The following is a 24,358-nucleotide window of genomic DNA, read 5'->3' as shown; positions in this document are numbered from 1 at the left end:
TTCAGTGATAGCTCACAAACTAAAGCTTTGTTTGCAGTAAACACTTTGCAGTGCTTACCTGCTTGGTATATATCAATTTAACCTTTACTTTGAACACATGGGGAAGACTGGAACACCAGGAGGTTTTGAACTGGGGTACAGAGTTTTGGTAACTGGGGTTGTCTCTGATCGAGAGTTCAGCCTATGGCAAGATACAATCCTATCCACATGACACTTTTTTCATACTTGATAAATAGGTTGAAAGGATTTTTGTTTGCCTCTACATGAATGAAATTAAGATATTTAAACATAGACAATAAGTAAAAGGACTGGTTCCAGTAGACTTTTGTAATTAACAGTAGTTAAATCTGAAATGTCCTGGGTTTTGCTCCAAGTGCTGGATCATTTTGATTCAAATATATTTTAATAAGTATTAAAAAATGTTTTCAAAGAAATATGTGTTGAATATGTATCAAAAACAGATTTTACTCAGTTTGTCAATAATGTCATCTCTACTAACAAGGTAACAACTGATTGGTTCTCACAGAGGAAACTGCACTGCAAACAAGATGGGGAGGAAGGAACAGAAGAAGACACAGAGGAAAAGTGCACCATCTGTTTGTCTATATTGGAGGAAGGTGAAGATGTCAGGTAAATAACACTGAATATAATGTTAATGTTCTGGCTTTGGCACCATACTTGAATCTGGTGCCCTGCTTTGCAGTACTGCTTAGGTTAACAGTTACAGTTTACTACTGCATTGAACTAATACAATAAAACAAGTTGCACTTGAAAATGCACATTGTTCAGTCTGTATTGTCATTAGGTAGAGTGTGGGTTATTCCTTAGTTTGACTGTGTTATAACATGAGCCCAAGCTGATGCCCTGAATTAATCAGGACTGTCAGTGTTTCTGGAGTAATGCTACTTAAACTGCAGCAGGTTTAAATCAGGCTAATATGGCAGAAGCCAGTTGATGCTTGACTTCATTGCCCATATCCATTTCTTTGGAACTAGACAGAATGCATGTGCAACTGGAAAGGCTATGAAACCTGGGAAAACAGAAAGAGCAGGCTGCAGTAGCAAAGCCCACACTGTTTTTTTCCCAATGGGGTTGTTGATATGGAAATGCTTTATTAACACTGATGTTTTTGTGTTCTGATGACAGGCGCCTTCCCTGTATGCACCTTTTCCACCAAGTATGTGTAGATCAGTGGTTGATTACTAACAAGAAGTGCCCCATTTGCAGAGTGGACATTGAGGCTCAGCTGCCTAGTGAAAGTTGACACTGCTTTCCAGAACTCTTGTCCTCCCTGTCACTCCCTCTCATCCTTGCTGGTACTGCAGTCAACCAAAGATGGCATGACTTACCTGCGCAGATTTGGAAGCATTGAACCCAGAGTGCTGGCTCTGCTATATGGTACAACTAATGCTAGACCTACAGTTTATGTAGAAGACAGTTGAGTTTCAGTGTATTTATAAATTTGTTTTGTTTTACATTTTTTTCTTTAAATTCATTACTGTATTTTTGCATGGTTCCTTGTATTGCATTTGTTTGCACATATTATGGGCTTTGTGACCCCAGACTTGCAGGCGAGATTAGCTGCTTTAGTAAGTAGAATTGTGTGGTCTCTTTTTTGGTTTGTTTTATGTAGTATCAAGCTTTGAAAGTATGATTTCACTCATTACTAACCTTGAATTCCTTAATTTAATCGATCATATATATTTTAGTTGAAATGTATAAAGATCATCTAGAAAAGGATAATATTATGTATTGAGACATTCCTTAATTAGGAAAAAATGGCTGCTGTATATTTACAAGATCAGTTATGAGTCAAATAACATCCTTAATACTGGGAACAGAATATGAATTATATTCAGTTTGACTGATACATATAGCATACTCATCACCAGAGTTTTTGTCTGATCAGATTTTTGTGTTCGTTTTAAAAATTTCAGCACAATGCAGATATATTTGAATGTCAATATTAAACATTTAGACTGCTGTTCAGATTGTATTTATCATTTTCTTCTATGTCTAGAAATTTGAATCCCTAACTTAAATATATGCTGCTGTGAAACAGCTCTTAGTGAACACTAAATGTTGATTTCAGTTAGCTGGATTGTAGATACTTGCAGACTGAATGAGTTATTAGGGACATGGAAAAAGAGCTTAGAATCTGTTTGGTCTTCTGCTAACTTAAGTTGAAGTATCTGCGCACATTGAGGGTTGGTTTTTTTGGGAATTTTTTTTTTTGGCTATGTTTTTGTTTATTTGTTTGGGTTTTGTTGGTTTGTGTTTTTTTAAAATATAAAACCATTCAATAAGGACTTAAAGCTGCAGGGTTTTTGTTTGGGTTTATATACGTGAATTCATAGAATTTCTAAGGATTCCAGGCTTGTCTTGGGATTTTTATTAGATTTAAAGTTAATAAAGTTAGCTAAATCCACTTGTCTCTTGTTTTTATTTTTCATTAGTAAGTTGAAAGCCTGTAAAATTCCTGTAGAAACTGAGACACAAATTATGTGGTTCCCTAGTTTTTGCCTTGATCATAGATTCCCTCTTTATAAATTACCAACAGTCCATCACTGATTGAAATCTTTTCTATAGTTAAGATTTGCTGCATAATATAGTATATAGAATTAAGTTATAATGTACTAACATTTTGCCTTTGAAGGAGGTTTTAGTCCATATCAGGATTCCAGTTGCTCATCAACATTCTTTCACATCTAATAGATTATAGTTTATTTAAATGTGCTCAACATTGCAAAGTGCAAATGTGCAAAAACATTGAGACAGCATTACTGTCACTTTGGAAAAAGATGTTCCTTGGGGATCATATATGAACATGCCAATTAGCTTGCATTAAGCCACCTGCTTTGTAAGTGGATTGAATAATAAATACCTTCAGTTCCATGTCTTTGTCTCTCATGATCAGATTACGTGTAAAACGGTTTACAGTAAACCTAGAAGATAAATTCTTATGTTTACACTAAAAATCCATTTATGAATATTACCTTATCGAATTTGATGCCTGTTTCTGTATGGTTAAAGCTGCTTCCCTTTTATTTGATTTTTTTTTTTACCTGTTAGTAGTAGCATTTGCGAGTACAGTGTCTATTGCTGGCAACAAACTTCACACCTCTGGCACTGAGGCTTTAAACAGAGAAATTTTATTCCAGCATGTGTGATAAATGGACCTGCTCAAGCTTAATGGCATTGCTGAAACGGAACTTAAAACCACTTTGCGCTTGTATGATGGGGGATATGGGAGAGAGGCAACAGATTGAACTGCTTCAAAACGTGACTTGGGTTTATGCTAAAGCTTCTTGAACATTCTGGCTGTAGGAAACTGAAAGTGACTGCAAAGTTGAAGCTGCATTAATCTGTTCACTGCTAAGAATGAATAAAAGTAACTGGAAGGACTGAACAGACACATTGTGTTTTCTAGTGACTGTTGAAAAGAAGTTAATTGACCACTAATGCTTCAAGACTGATGATACTCATTTCTAAAAGTTTCCAAGAAGGTACTTGAGAGATATGGGAAAAAACCCCAGGGCCTCTGAAGTTACTGAGACCCAGGGTGTGTGATAGAATCTATTTTGGCTTCCTTACAGGACAGAGAAGCACAGGTTTGGGGGGATTTTTTTTTCTTTTTAAGGAAATATTTTATGGGTCTAATTTGAGTGCCTGGTACTAGAGGTATTTTAGTGATCCATGAATTGATTTGTTATATAATAGCTACTGATACTGTCTTGCTTTTAAATGTATGCATAACGTTGTAATGTGATGCTGAACACTTAGGTATTTGTCAGGAATCACAGTGTTCTGATCTTAATGCTATTGCAGGGGCTAAAAAGCTGCAGCTTAATTCTGTTCCAGAAAGTTGTGACTTAACCATAGTTTAAGGGAAGGAAAAGGAATAGGCGTCTCATTTTGAAAATTTCCACCACTTACTGTGCTTTATATGCTTAGATGCATTGCCTTAAGTTTTCTGCAGCATCTTTAAAGATAAGATTCTCAACAGTATGCATCAAATTACTTTTCATATAAAATTCCATTGTCAAAAGAAATCCTTTTGTATGCAATAAATAAAATGTTAGACTGGTATCATTCAAAATCTGTTTCTTTTGCAATTTTTTCCCCCTTCCCTTGTCTTCCTCTTGAAGTCTTGATCCGTAAACATTTTCGGTTACACGTATTTTACTGCAGGTACTGCCTAAGAAGAAACTGTTAGTGAAGGATCAGCGTTCAGCTGAAGTTAATTATCCTGCTAAATGGGAACCTTGGAATTCAGTGCTTATTTTAAGAGTGCAATTCTGGAGAATTGCAAGTAAACTTTTCTGTTGGTTTAGACAACGTTGAAGTTCCTGAATCTCGGGACTCGTTATTGAACCTTCGGCTGCCTGTCGCGAGCGGGGAGCGCCCGCGGGGAGGCGTTTGGGGCCGTTCGGGCGCGGTGCCGGTGCCGGTACCGGTGCGGTTCAGGTTAAACCCCGCCGGCCCCTGAGGGAGCCGCTGTGCCCTCCGCACCGGAAGCCGCTGCAGCCCTTTCCTGCTGGAGCGGGGCCTGTGCAGACGGACCAATCGGACGCGTGCATTGTACGAAGTTGTCCAATAGTAGGGCAGGACAGTGTTTAAATGGAGCCGCGGCAGCGTGCGGCAGCGGCCACCGGTTTAGCTGGAGAGCGGAAAGGTTGTGTGCGGAGCGGCGACAGTGGCCCCCTTGTGTCTGTGTCCATGGCGCTGCAGGTGACACGCCGTGCCCCTGTGAGTACCCCTGTGAGGGCGGCGGGTGGGCCGCGGGGGCGACAGAGGAGCAGCCGGGGCGGTGGGCGAGAGAGTGGCCGCGGGTGGCCGAGGGCCCCGCCGGTGTTTGCCCTCAGGTGGCGCGGGGGCCGCAGCCTGGCCGGCGGGGGTCCGGGGGCGGCCCTCAGGCCGATGGGGGTCGGCGGGCGGCCCTCAGGCCGGCGGGGGTCCGGGGGCGGCCCTGCCGCGGGGGGGGGGGGGGGGGGATGGGGGGGGGGGCTGGGGTGGGGGGGAGGGTGGGAGGTGGTGGGGTGCTGGGGGTGGCCGATGGGGGTCCGGGAGCGGCCCTCAGGCTAACCGGGCCCTCCCGTACCTCGGCGGGTGGGGCGGCGGCCGGGCCGAACTGCGGCCCAGCGCTGGGAGGGGACCCCATTCCTGCAGCGCGGGCGCTGCCCCCGCCTCGGGCTGGCCTTGGCCGCCCGCGCCTCCCCCGCAGAACAGCGGGGAACGTGGGAGTGGGAAAAAGCTAAAGCTGCCCTAGAGGGAGGCGTAGGCAGGGACTGCAGGAGCCTCGCTTCTGTCGCGATTGTCTAATGGGTTAAAGTGAACTCCACGAAAAAAACTGAAGCCTGGTGGTTTAATTGCTGTCCATAACAAAGAATATTAGTTTTTGCGTGTGCAGCACAGCTTTTCAATTCATACGCTATGTGTTTAACCAGGAATTTGCTTTATGCATCCCCTGGGGGGCGCTACCAGAGTTACAAAGTGTGCAAGTGCGAGAGCTTTTAACTGCAGGTGAGCACTCTGACCTTAAAAAGTTTGAGATGGGGTGCATTGCCTACTTTTACAGCACCGTTTAGAAGCACAGTGCTCTGAACCTAGAGAGGAGACTTCTTCCTCTAAATATATGTATATATGTGACTAAGAAGTAAAAGCTGGTTGAGTAATGCATAGTAGGTACAGTGGTGGTAAGTCTGTAATGGAGTCAGGCATTGGAAAGTTGTTGGTCTCTGAGTCTTAAACTTTTGCAATTTTATCATTTTAGATCGCTAGAGGGACGGAGAATGCTGTGCCTGACCTTAGAAGTAAAGCAAAAACTCAAGTGACTGGCAAAAGGTCTGCTTTGGAGGAAATAGGAAATAAGTTTGCAACAAGAGGAACACACATATCTAAGGTAAAGGAACATTTGAAATCTCTATACAGGGAGAAGTTGGATTGCTGCCCTGTACTAATAATAAATGTTTTCTCTACAGAAAACAGAATGCCTCAAAGCATCTACAAAGCCTGTGAAAGCATCTAGCAAGGTGACAAATGGAACTGTACTGCCTAAAGGTCCAGCTGCTGTAAATGAAGCAAACAAAGAAACTGATGTTCCAAAGGTAGGAACTGATGATACTGTTCTTTAATTTGATTTGCAACTTTGAGCTCTACCTTCACAATAGTTTTATCTGTGGCTCTATCTCGTTCTCCTGCTGAAGAAACAAAGTCTCTGTACCAAGGTTTTGGTTTAATGCATGTTGTAGTTAAGCATAATGCATGATGTTCAAGCGGCAGCATGAGCTGCTGAAGTACTGGATGAAGTTTCTGCTTTAGCTGGCAATTACTGGAAGATGTTGGGATTCTGTGTTTGTGGTATATCAGTGGAAACTTGCTGTGCTGGAGCCCAAGCTTCCATCTAAAGAAGTTGCGTTGGTGACCGGTGAAACATGGAAACAAAGGAACAGTGAAACTTACCCAGTGGATCTGTGTTAACAGATGTGATCTGTTCCTTAGGCTCTGTCTCCTGTCCCTATGGATGTGTCCATGCAGGAGGAGGATTTGTGCCAGGCCTTCTCTGATGTGCTGCTCAACAACATCCAGGACATCGATGCAGAGGACTCTGAGAACCCCCAGCTGTGTAGTGACTACGTGAAAGACATCTACCTGTACCTGAGGGAGCTCGAGGTAGGGTGCCCCAGGGCTGCCCTGGTGTCTCGGGGGGTTGCCTGGCTGCTCACCCACCCCCTGTCTGTCCCCCCAGCTGCAGCAGTCCGTCCGTCCGCACTACCTGGACGGGAGGACGATCAACGGGCGCATGCGCGCCATCCTGGTGGACTGGCTCGTGCAGGTGCACTCGAGGTTCCGCCTCCTGCAGGAGACCCTCTACATGTGTGTGGCCATCATGGATCGCTTCCTGCAGGTGAGATCTCCCCCAGGCCATGCTCGGGAATTGCTCACTTGCTATGGTTGTCAAGGAGTTCAGGATTTAACTTGTCTTTAGAAATCACACGATCAGCAGCATCTGCTCTGTGTGTAAGAGCTGTGACAGTGCAGCACCTTAACTCAGGCTGCTGCCTTCTTTGAGCCTATACAGACACCTTTGCCTAGAGTGACAACCTCATTCATCATTCTAAACTGATAAATATGAATCTGATTATCTAGAGTTTGACACTTCAAGGCCTGCATTTTGAATGTCTGTGTTGCAGAATCATCCAGTACCTCGCAAGAAGCTTCAGCTGGTGGGCGTAACAGCGATGCTTGTAGCTTCAAAATATGAAGAGATCTTGTCTCCTGATGTAGCAGACTTTGTTTATATTACTGACAATTCCTACACCAGTAATGAAATTAGAGAAATGGAAATGATTATTCTTAAAGAATTAAACTTTGACCTGGGGAGACCTCTTCCAATTCACTTCTTAAGAAGAGCATCAAAAGCTGGGGAGGTGGGTACTTTTACTCATTATCCAGCACTTCCCTCTATTGGTAAAGCCTATAAGGATTGCTTCTGGTGTTTTTATCATGTGACCTTTCCTCCTCCAGCTTAAATGCTGGATGAAGCAATGCTCAGCTCAGAAACTCCACCGTGTGGCCTAACACGGCAATGTCACTGTGGCAGCCAGTAGTATTTCACATTTCTATTCACTGATGCCCGTGTTCAGCCTTAGTGGCAGTAATTTTACTGTTAAACTAAGAAGCCTTGCTTTTAATCTTTTTAATCCTGGTGATCTGGGTACTTATTAGTAAAACACTAGCAGTGTTGCAGTTCTTTGTAACTTCTGGTTGTAAATATTGTGTTATTTAAGAATCAAAAGATAAGCTTTCTCTTTGACCCACCCCTTTTCTTTCTCCACCTCAGTAATTATATTCAAGTGACTGTCTGCACTTGAGGTGGGTTTCAGTTACCACAGCAGACCACGGGGTAACTCAAATAAGTTTCTCCCTAAGTCATTTTACACCTCCCCTCCCTAGTCTGCTTTACAGAGGGAGCATTAGTGTCCCTAATTGGGCACAGCTGTACCTGATACTGCAGATTTCTGTTATAATTCCTCTCTTGACTTTGTGTCTAAATTCCAAATGGCTGCTGGTCTTGATTTTGAGAGGAATGTCTTGTTAAAAGGATGGTCCCTAAACTGTACTAAAGATTTTGCTATTTTTGTTTTGTTCTTTGAACACAATAAGCAATTCTGAGTGATAATGCTAAAGTGAAGTGAAACTGTGGATTAACAAGCTCTCACCCTGCTAGGCCGATGCCAAGCAACACACTCTGGCAAAGTACCTGATGGAGCTGACCCTGGTAGACTATGACATGGTGCACCACCGGCCCTCAGAGATTGCAGCTGCTGCCCTGTGCCTGTCTCAGAGGGTTCTGGGACATACCAAATGGGTGAGCACTTTAATCAAACTTGTTCTTCACTGTGGAATCCAGCTAATAAAAAAGTACTTTAAAAATCGTGTTTAGTTGGTGACAGTGCTGGTGCTGGAATGATGGGTGGGCAGCCTGATGCATAGTGGCAGGTAGAATAAGGAATGTACCAGTAAAAACTCACAATCCTTTTCTCTGTGAATACTGGGGTACAAAAGGGGTTTCTCATGAAAGCTTTGAGTTACTGAAGCTACACTGTAAAAGTAGATTTTCATAGTTCTTGCAGTACATGTAGCACAATGAAGTTACGGACCATGAGTAGTGAGTTGTAATTCAGCTGGTAGTTGCTTTTTTATCCTGTGCTCAGTCTAAAAGCATGGTCTGTGAAATTGATGTGTACAGACTTCTGCCCATCAGATGCCTCTGGATCTGTCATTTTAACTGACAGCTAGTTTCCAGCACTTGAGGCTCAGCTGTGAGCTTGGGGTGTTTGCTGCCTGAAGTGATTGTGCCTCAAGCAGCAATTCCTCCCTCACAAATCTCAAGTTTGTGACCATTTTGCTGCAGGGTACAAAGCAGCAGTACTACACTGGCTATGCAGAAGACAGCCTTGTGATGACCATGAAACATATGGCCAAGAATGTAGTCAAAGTGAATGAGAAGTTAACAAAATACACTGTAAGTATAACTACTTAAATCCTTTCTCTAATGTTATCAAAATTATCTTTGCTGCATATGGTAGCTCCTTAGGTAAATACTCTGTATGTTATCTTAAAGCATAAGCTGCTCTGACAAGCCTAGAAGAGGCTTTTGCATTAATGTTAACAGCAGCACCTTTTAGACAAATTGTGCTCTTGTTACTTTGCAAAATGGTTCAGTGCCAGCCTTGTTTGTTTGCTTGTTTTTCAAGCAGACAGGCAAGCTGCCCCAAAATTACCTGCCTGAGTATCAATGGTGTATGCATGAAACGTTTGTGTATCTGTTCTCTGCAGGCGATCAAGAACAAGTATGCAAGCAGCAAACTACTGACCATCAGCACCATCCCTCAGCTGAACAGTGAGATCATCAAGGATCTGGCTGCATCGCTGCTGTGAAGCCCTGGGCAGCCAGGGCTGATGGGGTTTGCACTTTGTTTCCTGCTTTTGTACATAGCATTCCAGCTCCCACAGACACTTCTGACTCACACTGAAGGTGGCGTTTTAATTTGCTTTGTAATACAGCTTTCTACCTAAAAATAAAACTCCTTTCTTTTAAATATTGAGTGTGACTCTTTAAGGTACAACCTACATATTGAAATCTAATGTCCAAGTGGGACATTTGACTAAATAGGTGATTGTTACAACTTGCAGTTAAATGGGCTTGATTATTCTCTGTGATTGTTTCCAGAGAGCATCTCCAAGCTTTATATATTGCACTATATTTATTAACTTATTTCACTCTTAAGATAGAGGAGGCAGACAGGTTTTTTTGTTGTACCTTAAAGAACACTAAATATGTACTTCAGTGTCTTATTTCAAGAAAGTATACTGGAATTTTTTTTTTTTTTGGAGTTAGCCATCTTCAAGTGTGGGGAAAGATGTAGGCTATCTTTAACAGGTATTACCCTTGTAAATCTTTGTGTTTCTCTGTGTGCTTAACAAAGGGAGCGAAGGTAGAAGAACTGAAAGTCTCCTGTAATGCTAACAGCTGTGCAGGGAATACAGATGTGGAATTGTGGCCATGACATCTTTTGAAAGCAGCTCACCCTTGACACCTCCACTTCCTGACAAGAACCCTCTTAGGTTTTTCATTATCTGTTTGCTTGCCCACATCTTTTTCCCCCTGCTTCTCCAATAAGCCTCTGTACCTGGGAACACAGAGTCAAACCCAGCACAAGGCAGTTCTTGTCACTTCCTTGGCACTTTGCTTGCCTTTGTCTGTGGTTCTAATCTAAGTGTCAGCATCTTTTTGTATGCCCAGGGAATACAAGCATATAAGTAATGCAACTTTTCTGCCCCAATGCCTCATGTATGTCTATTTGTTAAAATAATCTTGTACAAGTACCGTTAAAGCAGACCTTTTGATAGTACCCAGGTTATGGAACTCAGTACCTCCCTTCCAGCATCTCTTCATGAGTGTGCCTGGCTCTGATGTAGAAGGCAAGGTCCCAACACTACAGAATTGCCCTAGACCTCTCAGTGCTCCCCTGTGGGAGGATGTTAAAGTTTCCTCTCCTCAAGCAGGAGATCTTTCTCTCCCCTGGGATAAGTAAGCCTAGCACTGGCTGCAAACTGTCTGCTGAAAAATGTGCCTCATTCCTTGTGTGGGTATTGTTCCTGCCTTGGAGTGAGGTCCTAATTTCTGGCTGCCAGAAACAGCTGCTGTAGAAGATGGAGTTTGTGTACCTAAGTTAGATGTAGGCAATGCTTTGGGAGGGAGTGATTCAAGATTTTTAGCTGTATTTAAAGCTTATGCAACTTTTAATACCAGCATCTGCAGGGCTTTTTTAACTGCTCTTAAATGAGAGAATGAAATGCATGTCACTGCAGTTGGGCACGGGGAAAGTAATTTGGTTTGGAGTGAAGAAAGGGATTCTTTCTTTAGAAGTCAGTGCAGTAAAATGCTGAAGCCATTGTTGTCAAGGGATCTGTTTGTATATGTGAGAACAAACTTCACAGAGAACAAACCTGTTGATCATCCTGTGTTTTATTTTATGGAGGATCAAAAGGCAAAGCAGGAATTCTCAGAACTGCAGGGCAAGCAACAGCCACTCTGGGGGAGGCAATCAGACTTGGGCAGTAAGACCTGTGCTTTTGCTATTTAAAAGGAGGAGTAGTGCATATCTGTAAGTACCTGGCATAAAAATTCTAGCAGTACTACCTCATAAGAACAGTGGACTACTGCATTATACATTTATACATGTTTCTATCATAACCAGTTTTTATATACAGTATATAACTATTTCTGTAAATGTACAGCTCTGCATAAAGACACTTCCTATAACAGGTAGAGTATTAAACATAAATCCAACATGGGCCAGCCATATTATAATATAAATCTTGAAGAAGGCAACATTGTTTATCATACAGTACTATGTGGTTTTCTGTTTTAAAGTCTTACAGTGCCTGTTGGAGTCCCTAACACACCTGCAAACACAAACCAGTTCCATTACATCTCTGTACAGAATTAAATAGACCATCACAGTAGTTTTTCAGATGGTAATACCCCAAATGAGCCTAAATCTTTTTGACATGTAGCAGCATACTTATTAACATGTTCCCCAGAATGATCTGCATTAGAGGAAATGTGCATTCAACATTATCTTCAGCAGATAATTAAAAAGGTTACTGATATTGAGCTGAAGGCACTTAATAAATACACCCCTTTAGAAGTCCCTGGTTCCAGACTGTAAAGCACCTGTTTGAGGAAGATGGTAGGTCTGAGCATTCTTTTAGGTGTTTAAACCAGGTTTTAAATATAATAAATAATTGGTCAGTTCATTGCTGTATGGTGCTGAGACAAAAATCAAAGTCTGTACTGTGGGAAACTCTTCCTGCTCATACACAATTTACTGGTGAAAATACTGCTGAGAAGGCAGACCTTGGAAGAACAGTGTCCTGAAGGCAGGGGAAACATCTTCAACCACTGGTACCTTCACGCCAGTTTTCTCTGACAGTCTTTTAAATCTTGGTGACATAATTGTTGGGAAACAGTCCTTGTTTCCCTCGTAGTCTTCCTGTCCACCAGCCAGAAGGATCTGTAACAAGGACAGCAAGGTAAGGAGTGAGGCTCTGGAAGCATTTCTGTGTACTTGGGGCAACCTTGCAAAGCTGTGCCCACTTAGTGAGAGCCTTTCTGGGAAGGAATGAGGGGACAGGATTTTTGGAGTGTGTTCATCTTTTGGCCACATCATTTTGCCTTGAGGAGGGTGCTTTGGAGACCCAGAGTTGGAACCAGTTTATTACATTTTGCTTCTTGTGCTACAGCTGTGACTTAGGCTAATTTTCCTCTAGAGCCAGAATAAGTGTCTCGCTACGTGAGCAGCTCTGCAGTACCCAGTGACAGCTCCCTGGTCTGTGTGACATCCTGTTGAGTGAAGAGGTTGGACTGGGGTGGAGGCTTCTCTGCCCCCTGGGCCAGTATGGGAATTTGCACACCCCACAAGAGAAGATGAAGAGGGGTGGCTCAGGAAGTCCTGTCCCAGCTCCCTGTGCCCACAGCCCAGTGTGTCCGTACCTTCCTTGAGGATGTCGATGACGTCGTTGGCGTTGAAGCTGAGCTCGTCGGTGTCCTGCGCGTCGTAGGCGTAGAGCGCGCGGCACTGCGGCACCTGCGGCTTGGGCTTGGGCTGCGGCTTGGGCCGGCCCCCGGCGGGCGGCGGGCGGCTCGACGTCTGCCTGCGGACCCTGCCACACACAGCAGGGCTGTGAGACCCCAGCCCCAGCAACCCCTCTCAATGCATTCATTGCAAACAATGGCACACAAAGGGAAAATGCATTTTCTCGAATGTCACTACAATTAAAAATAGCGGTGCGAGACTTCCCTGTGAAAGGGACAGAGTTGCCATTTCTTTCCTATGGAAATGGATGAGTTCCCAACAGCAGTTCCAATGCCTAGAAGACATTTAGTGCCCCAGGTGAAATGGAAGCAAATGTGTGCATGCAGTTCATGCATATCTTGGTATCTGCACAGCTCAGGCTGTGTCTCTCCCCTTGCCCCAGTGTCACCAGTGATTCACTTCTCAGTATCAAAAACAAAGTTCTAGCTCACAGGCTTGCTACTTTACCATTCTTGTGACTAAGCTGTAACAGACACTTGCATCTCTTTTAAGTTCCCTCAGCTTCCAGGGCCATCTATGGACTTGTTCTGTTATAGCCAACTCTGAAGCAGCAGGGAAAATGCTGCACAAACTGTCACAGCTGTGACCACTCCAAAGATTAGGAAAGGGAAAGAGGGAAGAAATGCCTTTTGCCAGCTCATCAGCTAATAAAGGCTGGAAGAGAGAACAGGTATTAGACTCAGTATGTCAGTTTAAAATTAATAATGTGAATGACTAAAAATGGAATGATGTGGAGGAGAATGAACTGTGATCATGTCAGTAATGCCATGATAATGTAACATGGCTTTTGCAGGACAGGGTTACAGTTACTTACATGAAGTCCTAGGCTTAATTTTGTCAATAAAGCTCTGATTCTAACTTTGTAGTGAACTGTACCAGAAAATAAGTATGGATTATAACAGCACTTCAGTTCTCAGTGTATCTGTGAGGGGAGAGATTTTTCTCCTGTTCTTCAGCATCTACTTACTGCCTTTGCTCAGGATAGGAAACACTGTGGAGACCTAGACCTAGGTACAGAAATTAAAGAATTCAGCACAGTGGAAAATAGCTCAGCTTTTGTGCAGCTGTGGTAGAACTCCACTATCTTGAATGAGATGTTTTGCTGCAGGGGGCAGCCTGCTGATTTTAATCTTGGTCCTGCACTGGATTGTTAGTATCACTGTACCCTTCTTACAGCTTTGCTAAAAATAAACCCAATTCTACTCCTTAAAAATTGCATCTACTTATATATCACTGGTTTTGAAATACTAAAGTCACACCTCTTCCAGCTCACAGCTTCCTTTTGCAAAGGAACTGTGTCTGAAATCCACTGCTGAATAGAGTTATATTGTTTCTTTTCAGGGAATTAATAAAGGAGCTCATCATGCTCAGGAAGAGAGCCTTGGGAATGTCACTTTCCTAGGAGTACTTGGGTTTGTCACTGCTGCAGAACAGCTGGCATGTTGGGTTTTGCTTTTATCCTGTGGCTGATGTGGTTTTGTTGTTACATGAACTGTAGTCTCAAGACCAAGTAAAGTCTAATATTAGTAACAGAGTTAAGGAAGAAGCTGACATGTGACAAGAACCTTTCATCACTAAAAGCCATGGAAGTTATTACAAGATGGAGATGTGTCTGTTAGCATGTGCTGATGAGTTTGAAAGTGGTAAAATAAGTAGCAGTGGCTATTTCTTTCTGATTTCTTTCTTATTTGAAGATTAACAAAGAAAAGCTCTAAATATGCCTGAAATATCTTATGGCTGACCCTTGGCACAGTGGGGTAAAATGACTGCATTTAGTACAACTGCACAGACCTCTGGACATGCCTGACCCTGCTTGAGGGCTCTGTGTTTAGGAACTGGAAAGCTTCTCCTTGGGAACCCTTGGGTGCACTTCTGACTCTCAAAATCTATCAACTGTGCACATTATGTTACTGTTTGATAACTGTGAAGTCTGTAATGCTCACTTACATTGTAACTAATCTACTTAATAATCAGCCTTGGTGGATAACACAGCAGAATAATGCTTAGGCCAACAGGGTAATTTAGTGCAGAGCAATAAATAAACAATAAACACTCCTCCTGCCCAGGAGCTTCTCTGCTGACTGACAGCTGAGACAGGGCTGCTGGCACAAAAAGTTGCTCTTGATATGGTTAGAAATAAATGTACTTTTGCTGGCTCAAAGAACCCCCCTTCATGCAGATCACGGGAGTCATCAGCAAACTGCTTCTTCTAAACTAAATTCTTTCCTTTTTTCCTAGAACTGCTGAATAGGCTGCAGACTTGGACAATTAAGTGACACTTAAGATTCCCACTACAGTAAAGCTCCACTATGTTCTACAAGAGAGTGGAGTAAGGGCTGAGTTAAAGCAGAAACAGTGGGGTCACTTAAAAACATCATTTTTTAAGGCCTTCATCATTCAAATTTAAGATACTAAACCAGAGCTGCTTCACCTTTATTCCTATGGGTCTAGGATGTTGTATGGTTTGGGATCTGATGGAATGGATGATAACCTTTGAGTACAGTTCAATAGTACAGGCTGGTCATTGATGCACAGAGTGTATCAGTCATGAACAGTTTGAGTGTGTAGAAATATTTGTAAAAATGGACATCTTTTTAGCAGAGTCAATGTAAAATCTTACCCAGCTGCTCCTTGGTCAGGTACTTTCAAGAAATCCAAGCTTTGTGGTTGCTGTGAAATCTTGCCTGATCCTCCTGACGTTTGCCGTGGTAGAGCCGGCCGTGTCATGTTTGTGTACAGGTTCCTCTGGCTGGCCCACTGATTTCCTGGCACCTGGGGATGGGCTGCACCCTGGGGGGGATTTATTACTCCATTCTGCTGCTGACCTGCAAGTAAACAAAGAGTGACTGAGTGTAGCCCAAACTCCAGCTCAGCAGAGGGAACCTTTGGTGGCTTTGCTGTCAGACTCAGCTGTCACAGAGTTGAAATGCTGATTTGTACCCAGTTTCTGGGCTGCTGACAATCTCTTTTGGCTTGCCAACTTCATGGACTCATGCTCAGGTTTAAGACTTGTGCCTTGGGTGTTCCAAGCAAGCACAAGGGTTAGCTCTCAGCTGAGTTCCATTCAGGTAACACGGTACCACCAACTCCTCTAAAGCACTGCACAATATTTTATCCAGAAGCTACTTATAATAATCATAATTAATCATATCCATAGCTAATTCATATCCAAATTTCTTCTCCTTCTTCTGAAGTTCAAACTCAGTCTACGACATGCTAAAAGAATTTGATTGTTTTATTAAGTTGCTGTAAATATTTGTCTATTTTAACAAGCATGTGGGTGGGGCCTGTTTGGGCTTTTTTGTTGTTTTGTTTTTAAAAAATGTCTTGATGCTATTTTGGTAGTTGGAAAGGAGTTTGCATTTTCTAGGACTGACATGTGTATATGCCTTTAAATACATAATTATGCTTCTAATTTAAAGCAAACCCACCTATGTCTGAGCAACCTGCAGTATCAGGGCCTAAAGAGCCCAAGTCTGGATGTTTTACATTCCTAAAACTCCTATGGAACAAAAGGGGAGCTATGTGCTTCTATTAAAAATCAATTTTCTCATTTACATGGGTGAGCCTCTGCTCTGCCATTGTGATTATGCCTGCTAAACATGAGCAGAAAGAACAGCTGTGCAGAGAGGAGAATTCACAATCACAGCACCTTTACAGGGAAAACCTACTGCTTCCAACAGCTGCTCTTTGCTTCTGATGTTCTCTGGGTGCTGTGGCAGAACTTAGGGGTCAGAAACTCCTGCCCAAACCCCACTGTGCAATCCAAGCCAGGGTGGCACAGACATTATGGTGACGTTAATAAAGGTTTGGGTTGTTCTGAACCTGTACAGAACACTCTGTTCAGCTACTGCACCACTGATTTCAAAACAAGATGTGAAAATAGCAGAACCCAGATAATTGTTTGGGACTTTCAAGAATGAATTTGCCCAAATCATGACATGGCTTTAAACCCCTTGAAACTGTGAGCATTTTAACTGGAACTCTTTTGTAACACCTGTCTGCAATTTTGTTTTTCCAGCTATGTGTGGCTACTTTCCAAGAGAGTTTAACATTCAAAAAAACAACCAAAGCCACTGTAGCCTACAGAGAGGTTTGCAGGAAAGCCTTCTACTCACCTTTTAAATGGGATAGCCAATGCCTGAGCGTCATCACAGCACTTCAGCAGTAGCAATTCTCCTAGCTATAAAACTGCTGAAACAGTTTTTGAAAATAGAAACCAGACTGTCCTTGCTTTAACTGATGCTGCACAAATACTCACTATCTCTGTTTGCTCACAGCTCAGCTCTTACAGTAATTTCCCACTCCACTACTTATCTGGCAGGTCACATAGTTGACTCATACAGCTGTGAGGATTTGGAATTGTCTTTCTAATTTGGTGACCAAGACTGGTCACACCCCTAACTTCCACCATTAGCACTGTGCTTCTCAATAAACAGCAGCTGACTGAAACTCTTTGTTAAAAAGAAAGTACTCTGGGAGTGTAAGTAAAAAAAAACCTCTTGGGAAATGCTGGGTCAATGGAATATTGTTCTTCCCTGTGAGTTCACAAGCAAAATGAATCCTATCTGCCCAGGGCAGAAGTGGAACACCCTGATGACATCAGTGCCCTGCAGAAAGAGCCATGCTGCTCCCTGGCACAGCTGCTGTGTCCCAGCACACAGGAGCTGGAACGTGTCTGACAGGCAGCACAATGAGACACAACCTGCATTCTGTGCTCTGCTGGCCCTGAAAGCAGTGTCACTGCAAAGCATTGTCCATGGCTTGATAAGCACAGAGCCTGTACCCTTCACACTGGAGAAGGCTGCAAGGTCAGGTTTAGATTGAGTGGCTTATACCAAGTGTCTGAACATCCACACCAAGCAGGACAGCTCTGGGGGAACATCCAGCAAGACACTCCATAAAATGCCGACAAACAGATGCTTTCCAGGCAGGGTCTTTGACAGAGAAAATTAAACTGTGACCATAATCTTTTTTTAATGAGTAAAAACTGCCAGATGACAGGAGAAAACCAAGAGCCTCTACCTGGAATTCTGTTCAGCCCAAGCTAAGAGGACTCACCTGGAGGAGGTGGTGCAGCTCTCATAGGATAAGTCTGATTTTGAGACCTACTGGAATGTCCTCTGCCTTGGCTAAGGCTCCGTCTTGTAGGACCTGGAAGAAACCAGCAACGTTCTGCAACTCCTTCCCAGTAACATCAATGAGGTAAGGCCTGCTGGCTGCCAGAGCCCCTCTTCTGGGATCAGAAAGAGCTGATCTTCAGGAATAGGCAATCTGACTCCTGCAGGGTTGGCCAGGCTGTTACAAAGCATTAGGTGCAAAAAGGATGACTTTGGGATATTCTCCCTTTAGTGATCCAGTTCAGCCTCAGGATATAAAGCAAAGCCTTCTTGCAACTACAGTAAACAAGGGCAGGACCACTGACAGCTGTAGAGCAGCAAGGAACTCTGCTGTAATCCTTAGCATCTCTGTGTGTTACAGACAAATTAATATGGAACATGATGAGGCCAGAGCCAAGCATGGATAGAAAAAGTCAACCATTCTCTGATTTTACAAACCCCTAATTTCCAGAGGAAATTCCTACTTACGGGAATTCTTTGGTAGCCCTGGTCCAATGCTGATCTGCAGCACTTTATTACTTGGTTTGAGAATGGCCACATCTCCTTGGCCCTGTATAAACTGCACCTGTCGGGAACCAGCACTGCTCCAGGGCCCCCAGCTCTCCTTCTTCAGCTTCACTTCAAGTCTGACAGAAGCATGTGAACACACAAATCAAAAAACCAGAATTGCTACATCAAATCAAGGTAGTATTGCTTGGCAGCAGATAACTTAGAAATATAAAATTAAAAGCTTAGACTGAGAATCTGCATTCCATGAATGACTCAGCTGACATAACCACATAATTAAATCTTTTTTCCATGCTTTTTAAAAAAATGTTCGTAATTTATGTTTTAACTTTCCTGGTACAGCTTCTCAGAGGAAGTTTAAGATGCCCTGGAGAGGACAGTGAGCTTTGAACAAAAATGTGCAAAGGTTCAAGTAGGAGATGTGTCAGCCCTGAGGCAGCAGTGCCTCCGTGCTGCCTCTGCTGTTTGTGGCCATGCCCTGCACACAGTCAGAGGCACAGCCCCACCCTGTGCCTGGCTCTGCACTGCCCGGGGTGCTGTAAGGGACAGCTCTGCACACACACCTCACACCCTTCACTTCACGTTATTTCCCATAAAGGTGCACACGCACACACACACACACACACTCTCCTTCCCAGCATTTCCACACTACCCATCTGCTCTGAACTGTACTCAGATAGGGTTTTGGAATGCAATACATGACACTTACTCCTGGCTTTGCATTCTCAGTGTACAGGAATGTATGCTAGAGTTATATTCCTCACTTCAGTTATCCTTCTACACCCTTTCCAAACAAAATTCGTGATCTCCTGTTGCTTTTTGTAATTCCTCCACCTTTTTGAAGGCAATAAAGTAAATATACAAATCCAAGGCCTGCTGTTGCTGATCTCCTTAACGGGTGGAAGCATTAACAAAAGCACATGTTTGCTGGGACTGTTTCCAGGATGCCCTCACAGCCAAAGTGCACATCAGACATGCTCTGGGTTTTCACACTTGTTTCTAAACAATGTTTCCAGTATCATTTACTTAAGTGAGGCCTCCTTAGAATTATTCTTTCACCATGCAGTCTCTGGTACCCACAACAAACTTCAGCATTTCAGAGTGCTACATTATGTGCCCAGAATTCTTTCAAACTCTTCACTGAGATGTCTGCACTCATAGGTGAAGGTGAAGGGAGAGGATGCTCCCTGCTCCTGCCAGGAGCCAGCAGCAGCTGTGCAGAGGCCCTGCCCTGTCAGGAGAACAAAGGCAGTTCTCCATGCACACACACCATGGGAAGTGTCAAGGGGCCCTGGTAAATCCTAACCTGTTACTCTGACAAGGCAAGCACAAAGTCTGGTACCCTTGCACATGCAGGGTTTGACACTGTGCTGCCTCCTAGTATTGTAAATAAAGTACAACTCACACTCTATCATTTCCCTTGGCAGCAAGAACAAACCATTTATCCCTAAATGCCCATTGAGAAAAGCCAGAACTCACGTATTGCTAAATTTCAGAGGTAGTTTTTGTTGTGTTTTCTCTTCATATCGTTTCGACAAGAGGCTTAAAAACTCTGTTTTGAAGACTGATTCAAGCAAACTGTCATATTCCTGTTCATGTAGAATGAAAATGTCATCCTGCATGGTGCTGCAAGGAAATCAGAGCATACAGCATCCAGTTTAAAATGTCATCAGCAAATACAGCCAGCATTAATAATGACATTTGCAGAGTACTCATGGTTAAGTTTTAAAAATATAACAAAGTCCAAGCAGCATTAATTACAGAGCCTTGCTTTCTGAGAATAGGTTTGATTTTTTTCAGGAGTTGATAATGGAATAGCTGAAACAATCCCTTTTGAGAGACAGGAATACTACTTAGTAATTTTACAGTAATTACTGTTAGCAAAAAACCATGTGCTATTAAAATTACAGTTAAAATCCTTTTCTTCAATAATGGCAGATTTTTAAACTAGAGATAAATTGGAAATATGAAGGTCACTGAAGCAAGTCTGAAACCTAAAGCAAGTAAATTCAAAGAGAAAGCTTACAATTCCCATTTCATCAATCAAATTGCTCTATTAATGGAAAAATACATTGCAGTTGCTGACCTTAAAGAAACAGAAAGAATTCTCTCCACTTCCATCCTTCTCTTCAAGACCTCCTTCACCTGGCCCTTCTCTGGGCCCTGCTTTATCTTCTCCCGCCCGATCAGGTAAATGCACTTGGGAGTGAGGACGAGATCTCGCTTCACGCTCTGAAACACAACATTGGGAACACACAGCTGTGAGCTGGGCACTGGGAACACACAGCTGTGAGCTGGGCACTGCGAACACACAGCTGTGAGCTGGGCACTGGGAACACACAGCTGTGTCCTGGGCATTGGGAACACACAGCTGTGAGCTGGGCACTGCAAACACACAGCTGTGTCCTGGGCACTGCAAACACACAGCTGTGCCCTGGGCAGTGCAAACACAGAGCTGTGCCCTGGGCACTGCAAACACACAGCTGTGCCCTGGGCACTGCAAACACACAGCTGTGTCCTGGGCAGTGCAAACACACAGCTGTGTCCTGGGCAGTGCAAACACACAGCTGTGAGCTGGGCACTGCAAACACACAGCTGTGTCCTGGGCAGTGCAAACACACAGCTGTGAGCTGGGCACTGCAAACACTCAGCTGTGCCCTGGGCACTGCAAACCCACAGCTGTGCCCTGGGCACTGGGAACACAGAGCTGTGTCCTGCCTGGTGTGGCCCTGAGCTGGGCAGTTTCCTGGCATGAGACGGTGAAGACAGCTCTGACTCACAGCAGAACTGGTCTTTAGGGGATGTTGCTGTTCCACCCACCTTAAACCTCCTGTCATATTTAGTTACAGTGTCTGCAAAATCGATCTTCTCCCTCTTGCCCACGAACTGGCGCAGCTCAGGGTGCTCCTCCATGCCGATGTAATCTCCCACAAAATTCCTGTTAATGCTGTTCCGCCTTCTCTCCTTCTTGCTCAGCAACAGATCTGACGCTAAATACAAAACATCAACATTGATTAACAGCATCTACCAGGTTTCCTAAACTCATGCTCTCTAAGAGCCAACTTTCACACAGAATTTCTTGGGAAGTGAGAACCTCATTGTTTGTAATATGGAAAAACAGTGAAGCACTGCTACTCAGTACTTACTTTAGGTAAGGATGTATGTGATCATTAAATCCAATCCTAATTAAATACATTGATGGCAAACTCAGTAGTTCTGGTTAATTAGGAGCACTTCTGGAACTAAGAAATTTCTCACAGTGCTATAAATTAAAGATTAACCCTTCCAAACCCAGCATTTTCATTCACACAGCCCAGGTCATGCACAATTAAGTCCCAGGAGAGTCCATGGATTGATCTTATCACCTACAGATTACTCAGATTCTGTGTAACTGTGGAAAGTTTTCTTTTTTTGCCTCCCCTGTCTGTCCTACTCAGTCTGGCTCTGATTTCAGAGCAGAACACTGGGCAGTCCAAGCATGCAGAGCACTCAGCCTCATCAGTGGTACTGCAGGGCTCCAACAAAGTGCAATCACTCTGAGACAGTTACCTGCAATGCAGCTTTTGCCTACAGAGAGGGATTTCCCCCTCTTTGTGTCCCTCCTTCTGTTCCTGGAACCATGTGTGTGTGCAGTCCCTGCCACCAGAAGTTCTGACCTACCTTCTTCTCTCATCTGCACGTATTTTTTCCTGGCTGCATACTTCCTCCAGGCCTTCTGGATGGCCCTGGCATACCCATCATACTTCCTCTCTCTCATCTCTTCCAACAGGAACAGCTGTACAAAGAGACAGTGGGGTGGGGAAGACATTTCACATGCAAAGTTCAAGAAAAAGCTGCATTTTACTTCTGACAACTCTCCAGTGCATTTCACTCTAGATCCAAGCTGGCTCCTCTTCCACAACTGTGGGATCTGAGACTGGAATGCTAAGGAAGCCTTTCTGGAAGGCTCTGGAAGAAATCTCTGCTGCTTGAGTGGCTGTGGCTCTTACCAGTCTATCCATTAAGTTCCATACCCCATGATGAAGGAAGAGGAATATGGATTCTCCCTGAATATTCTACTGGTACAATGCAAGGTTCTCCACTGGCCATTTATTCAGTCTCCCTCCACACATTCTCCAAAATTCCTCCTCCTCTTGTCAGGATGTTACCATGCCTGTGGGGATCTATGCCGTGTGTAACACAACTGTTCACAAGCAACTTTCTTCCCTGGCTGAATTTCAGACCCTCCTGTCCACTGGCTCCATTCCTTCTCACCACTGAAGGCTGTCAGCTGGCTGCAGGACCTGTAACTATGACCTAATAATTCACAAGAATGACACAGCAAGATTTTTAGGTCTAAAATATCAGAAATCAAGAGAAAAATACTATTTTATTAAAACAGGAATGGAAGGTGGAGCCCCTTTTTTGAGAATCCCAGGTCCTATTAAAATACATGTAAATTTAATGCATTTTAAACAACTTCATTATTATTGTAGGATACAGCACATTCACTACAGTCTTTACATACTTCAGTGAAATGGGATTTTTATCTTATCAGGAGCACAAGCATTTGGCTAAATTGCAGCATTCAATCCAACATGACTGTTGCTTATTATTTCCCTGCATTGTATGTTAAATATTCAAAGGAGTAATTAGCAAAAATGGGTATATGAGAAGCAAACCTGGCTTTAGGATTTCTTTTTTTTTTTTACTTTGATGGTCTGAACCATGCAAACCTAGAAAACCAGTTGTTCATATTGATCTGAAAAAGGAAACTCGATCTGGTGCAAACCATTTCCACAGAACCTCACTTGCTCCTGTACACAGTTATTTATTCAGGTGTGTGATGGAAATGTAAATAATGAAGCCTTTCTGCCACCCATAAAACCTTATTTCACAGTTGGCAATTCTCCATCTACAGCAAACTTATTTAATTTTTTTTTAAAATCTCTTCCTGAACACAAGCACTGGTTGGGGTTTCAGCACAGCCATGAGAGCTCCTGATGCAAAAACCTCCTCAGCTGCAGCAGGGGCATGACCAACCCCATGCAATTCAGGTTACAGTGACAATACTGACTGTCTCTCATGAACACTCATGAGTTATTTCTCTAACAAAAATGTTAATTGCAAAATCTCAGTGCAAAATAATCTATCATCTGCAGCCGAAGGTCACCATTAAGGAAGTTCAACTAAATCACTGAGCTAAAATACAGTTCTTAAACTACAGAAATAAAGATATTGCACAGACCCTTTCCTAAAATATGTATTATAAAGCCTCCTCTTACACTCTCAAGCAAATCAAGTATTTTTTATCTTTAACCACAACAGGTGCTCTTTTTGGTGGAAGAAAAAAAAATTTCATTTACCATCTAAAAGATTATTTTTCTCAGAAGCAATTCGATCCTCGCCAATATTTCAGTAATATAATATGAGAGATGATTGTCTTTCTTAATAAAAGATAAATCACTCTTTAAAATATTCAGTTTGCAAAAATATTTTCAACATAAAATAAAAAAGGCCAGACTCATTTTGGTACTTACTTACAAAGAGATTTCATGGCATTAAAAAAAAAAGAAAACATATATAGTAATTAAAAGCATTAATTAAAATTAAAATTGAAACACAACCCCAAAAAATTTCCAGTCAACTTCATGTTGTCCTAACCTGCAGAATTGCCCCTCAGTAAAACTCACAGCTACACCATTAAATGAATATCCATGCAAGCAGGACTTTGCATCACAGAAATGCACTGGGATGGGAAGATGCCTGCACTGGGCAGCAATGGCCTCCTCTCAGAGGAGCCAGCAGCACTCAGGCTGGGTTACAGATCATTTCTGGCTGAAGGGGAACTGGATCCATCAATCCCATGGCAGCACTGCCACCTGGCCCCTGAACAGGACAGACACCAGGAAACCACACCAACGTTGTGAGACAAAACTCCCAACAATCCCCAGAAACCACAGCCGTGCTCCACAGAAGCAGGTAAAGCTCACACTCCCTCAGAACAGGCTGGCTGTTGTTGCCATGACCAAGTAGGATCAATCCCATAATAGTTTCCTGCTGTGCCAAAATGCCACCTGAAGA

At 43.2% G+C, this 24,358-nt stretch overlaps 3 protein-coding genes across 9 annotated transcripts in view; 2 read left to right on the top strand and 1 right to left on the bottom strand.

The window, feature by feature from the left end:
- The window catches only part of RNF111 (ring finger protein 111), a 44,044-nt gene extending 39,953 nt beyond the window's left edge, over positions 1 to 4,091 (top strand). For 4 of the 6 annotated variants that reach the window (XM_064722148.1, XM_064722143.1, XM_064722147.1 and 1 more), the window contains 2 exons: positions 503 to 630; positions 1,147 to 4,091. In XM_064722148.1, the coding sequence (XP_064578218.1) occupies positions 503 to 630; positions 1,147 to 1,264 (246 nt within the window). In that variant the 3' untranslated portion in view covers positions 1,265 to 4,091. The remainder of the gene's footprint in view (positions 1 to 502; positions 631 to 1,146) is intronic. The other 2 variants (XM_064722146.1, XM_064722145.1) reach the window with 1 other exon arrangement.
- A 379-nt stretch (positions 4,092 to 4,470) lies between these two features.
- On the top strand, positions 4,471 to 9,605 carry CCNB2 (cyclin B2). Its single transcript, XM_064722105.1, has 9 exons — positions 4,471 to 4,749; positions 5,774 to 5,902; positions 5,982 to 6,107; positions 6,502 to 6,672; positions 6,749 to 6,907; positions 7,194 to 7,430; positions 8,231 to 8,371; positions 8,918 to 9,028; positions 9,343 to 9,605. The coding sequence occupies exons 1-9, from the start codon at positions 4,621 to 4,623 to the stop codon at positions 9,442 to 9,444; spliced, it is 1,305 nt and encodes a 434-aa protein (XP_064578175.1). The 5' UTR covers positions 4,471 to 4,620; the 3' UTR covers positions 9,445 to 9,605.
- A 1,414-nt stretch (positions 9,606 to 11,019) lies between these two features.
- MYO1E (myosin IE) overlaps positions 11,020 to 24,358 on the bottom strand; it is a 76,657-nt gene continuing 63,318 nt past the window's right edge. The window contains exons 20-29 of one of the 2 annotated variants that reach the window (XR_010441556.1): positions 21,956 to 22,070; positions 21,116 to 21,285; positions 20,382 to 20,527; positions 19,775 to 19,921; positions 18,257 to 18,414; positions 17,730 to 17,822; positions 15,289 to 15,493; positions 13,116 to 13,322; positions 12,566 to 12,735; positions 11,020 to 12,086 (exon numbers count right to left, since the gene is read on the bottom strand). Coding sequence is in view for 1 of the 2 variants with exons in the window: in XM_064722103.1 (XP_064578173.1) it covers positions 12,010 to 12,086; positions 12,566 to 12,735; positions 15,289 to 15,493; positions 17,730 to 17,822; positions 18,257 to 18,414; positions 19,775 to 19,921; positions 20,382 to 20,527; positions 21,116 to 21,285; positions 21,956 to 22,070 (1,281 nt within the window). In the remaining variant the exon portion in view is untranslated. The remainder of the gene's footprint in view (positions 12,087 to 12,565; positions 12,736 to 13,115; positions 13,323 to 15,288; positions 15,494 to 17,729; positions 17,823 to 18,256; positions 18,415 to 19,774; positions 19,922 to 20,381; positions 20,528 to 21,115; positions 21,286 to 21,955; positions 22,071 to 24,358) is intronic. The other variant, XM_064722103.1, reaches the window with a different exon arrangement.

Source organism: Zonotrichia leucophrys, chromosome 10 (genome assembly GCF_028769735.1).
Source record: "Zonotrichia leucophrys gambelii isolate GWCS_2022_RI chromosome 10, RI_Zleu_2.0, whole genome shotgun sequence".
NCBI classification, from domain to species: Eukaryota; Metazoa; Chordata; class Aves; order Passeriformes; family Passerellidae; genus Zonotrichia; species Zonotrichia leucophrys.
This window is presented reverse-complemented; position numbering and strand designations above follow the sequence as displayed.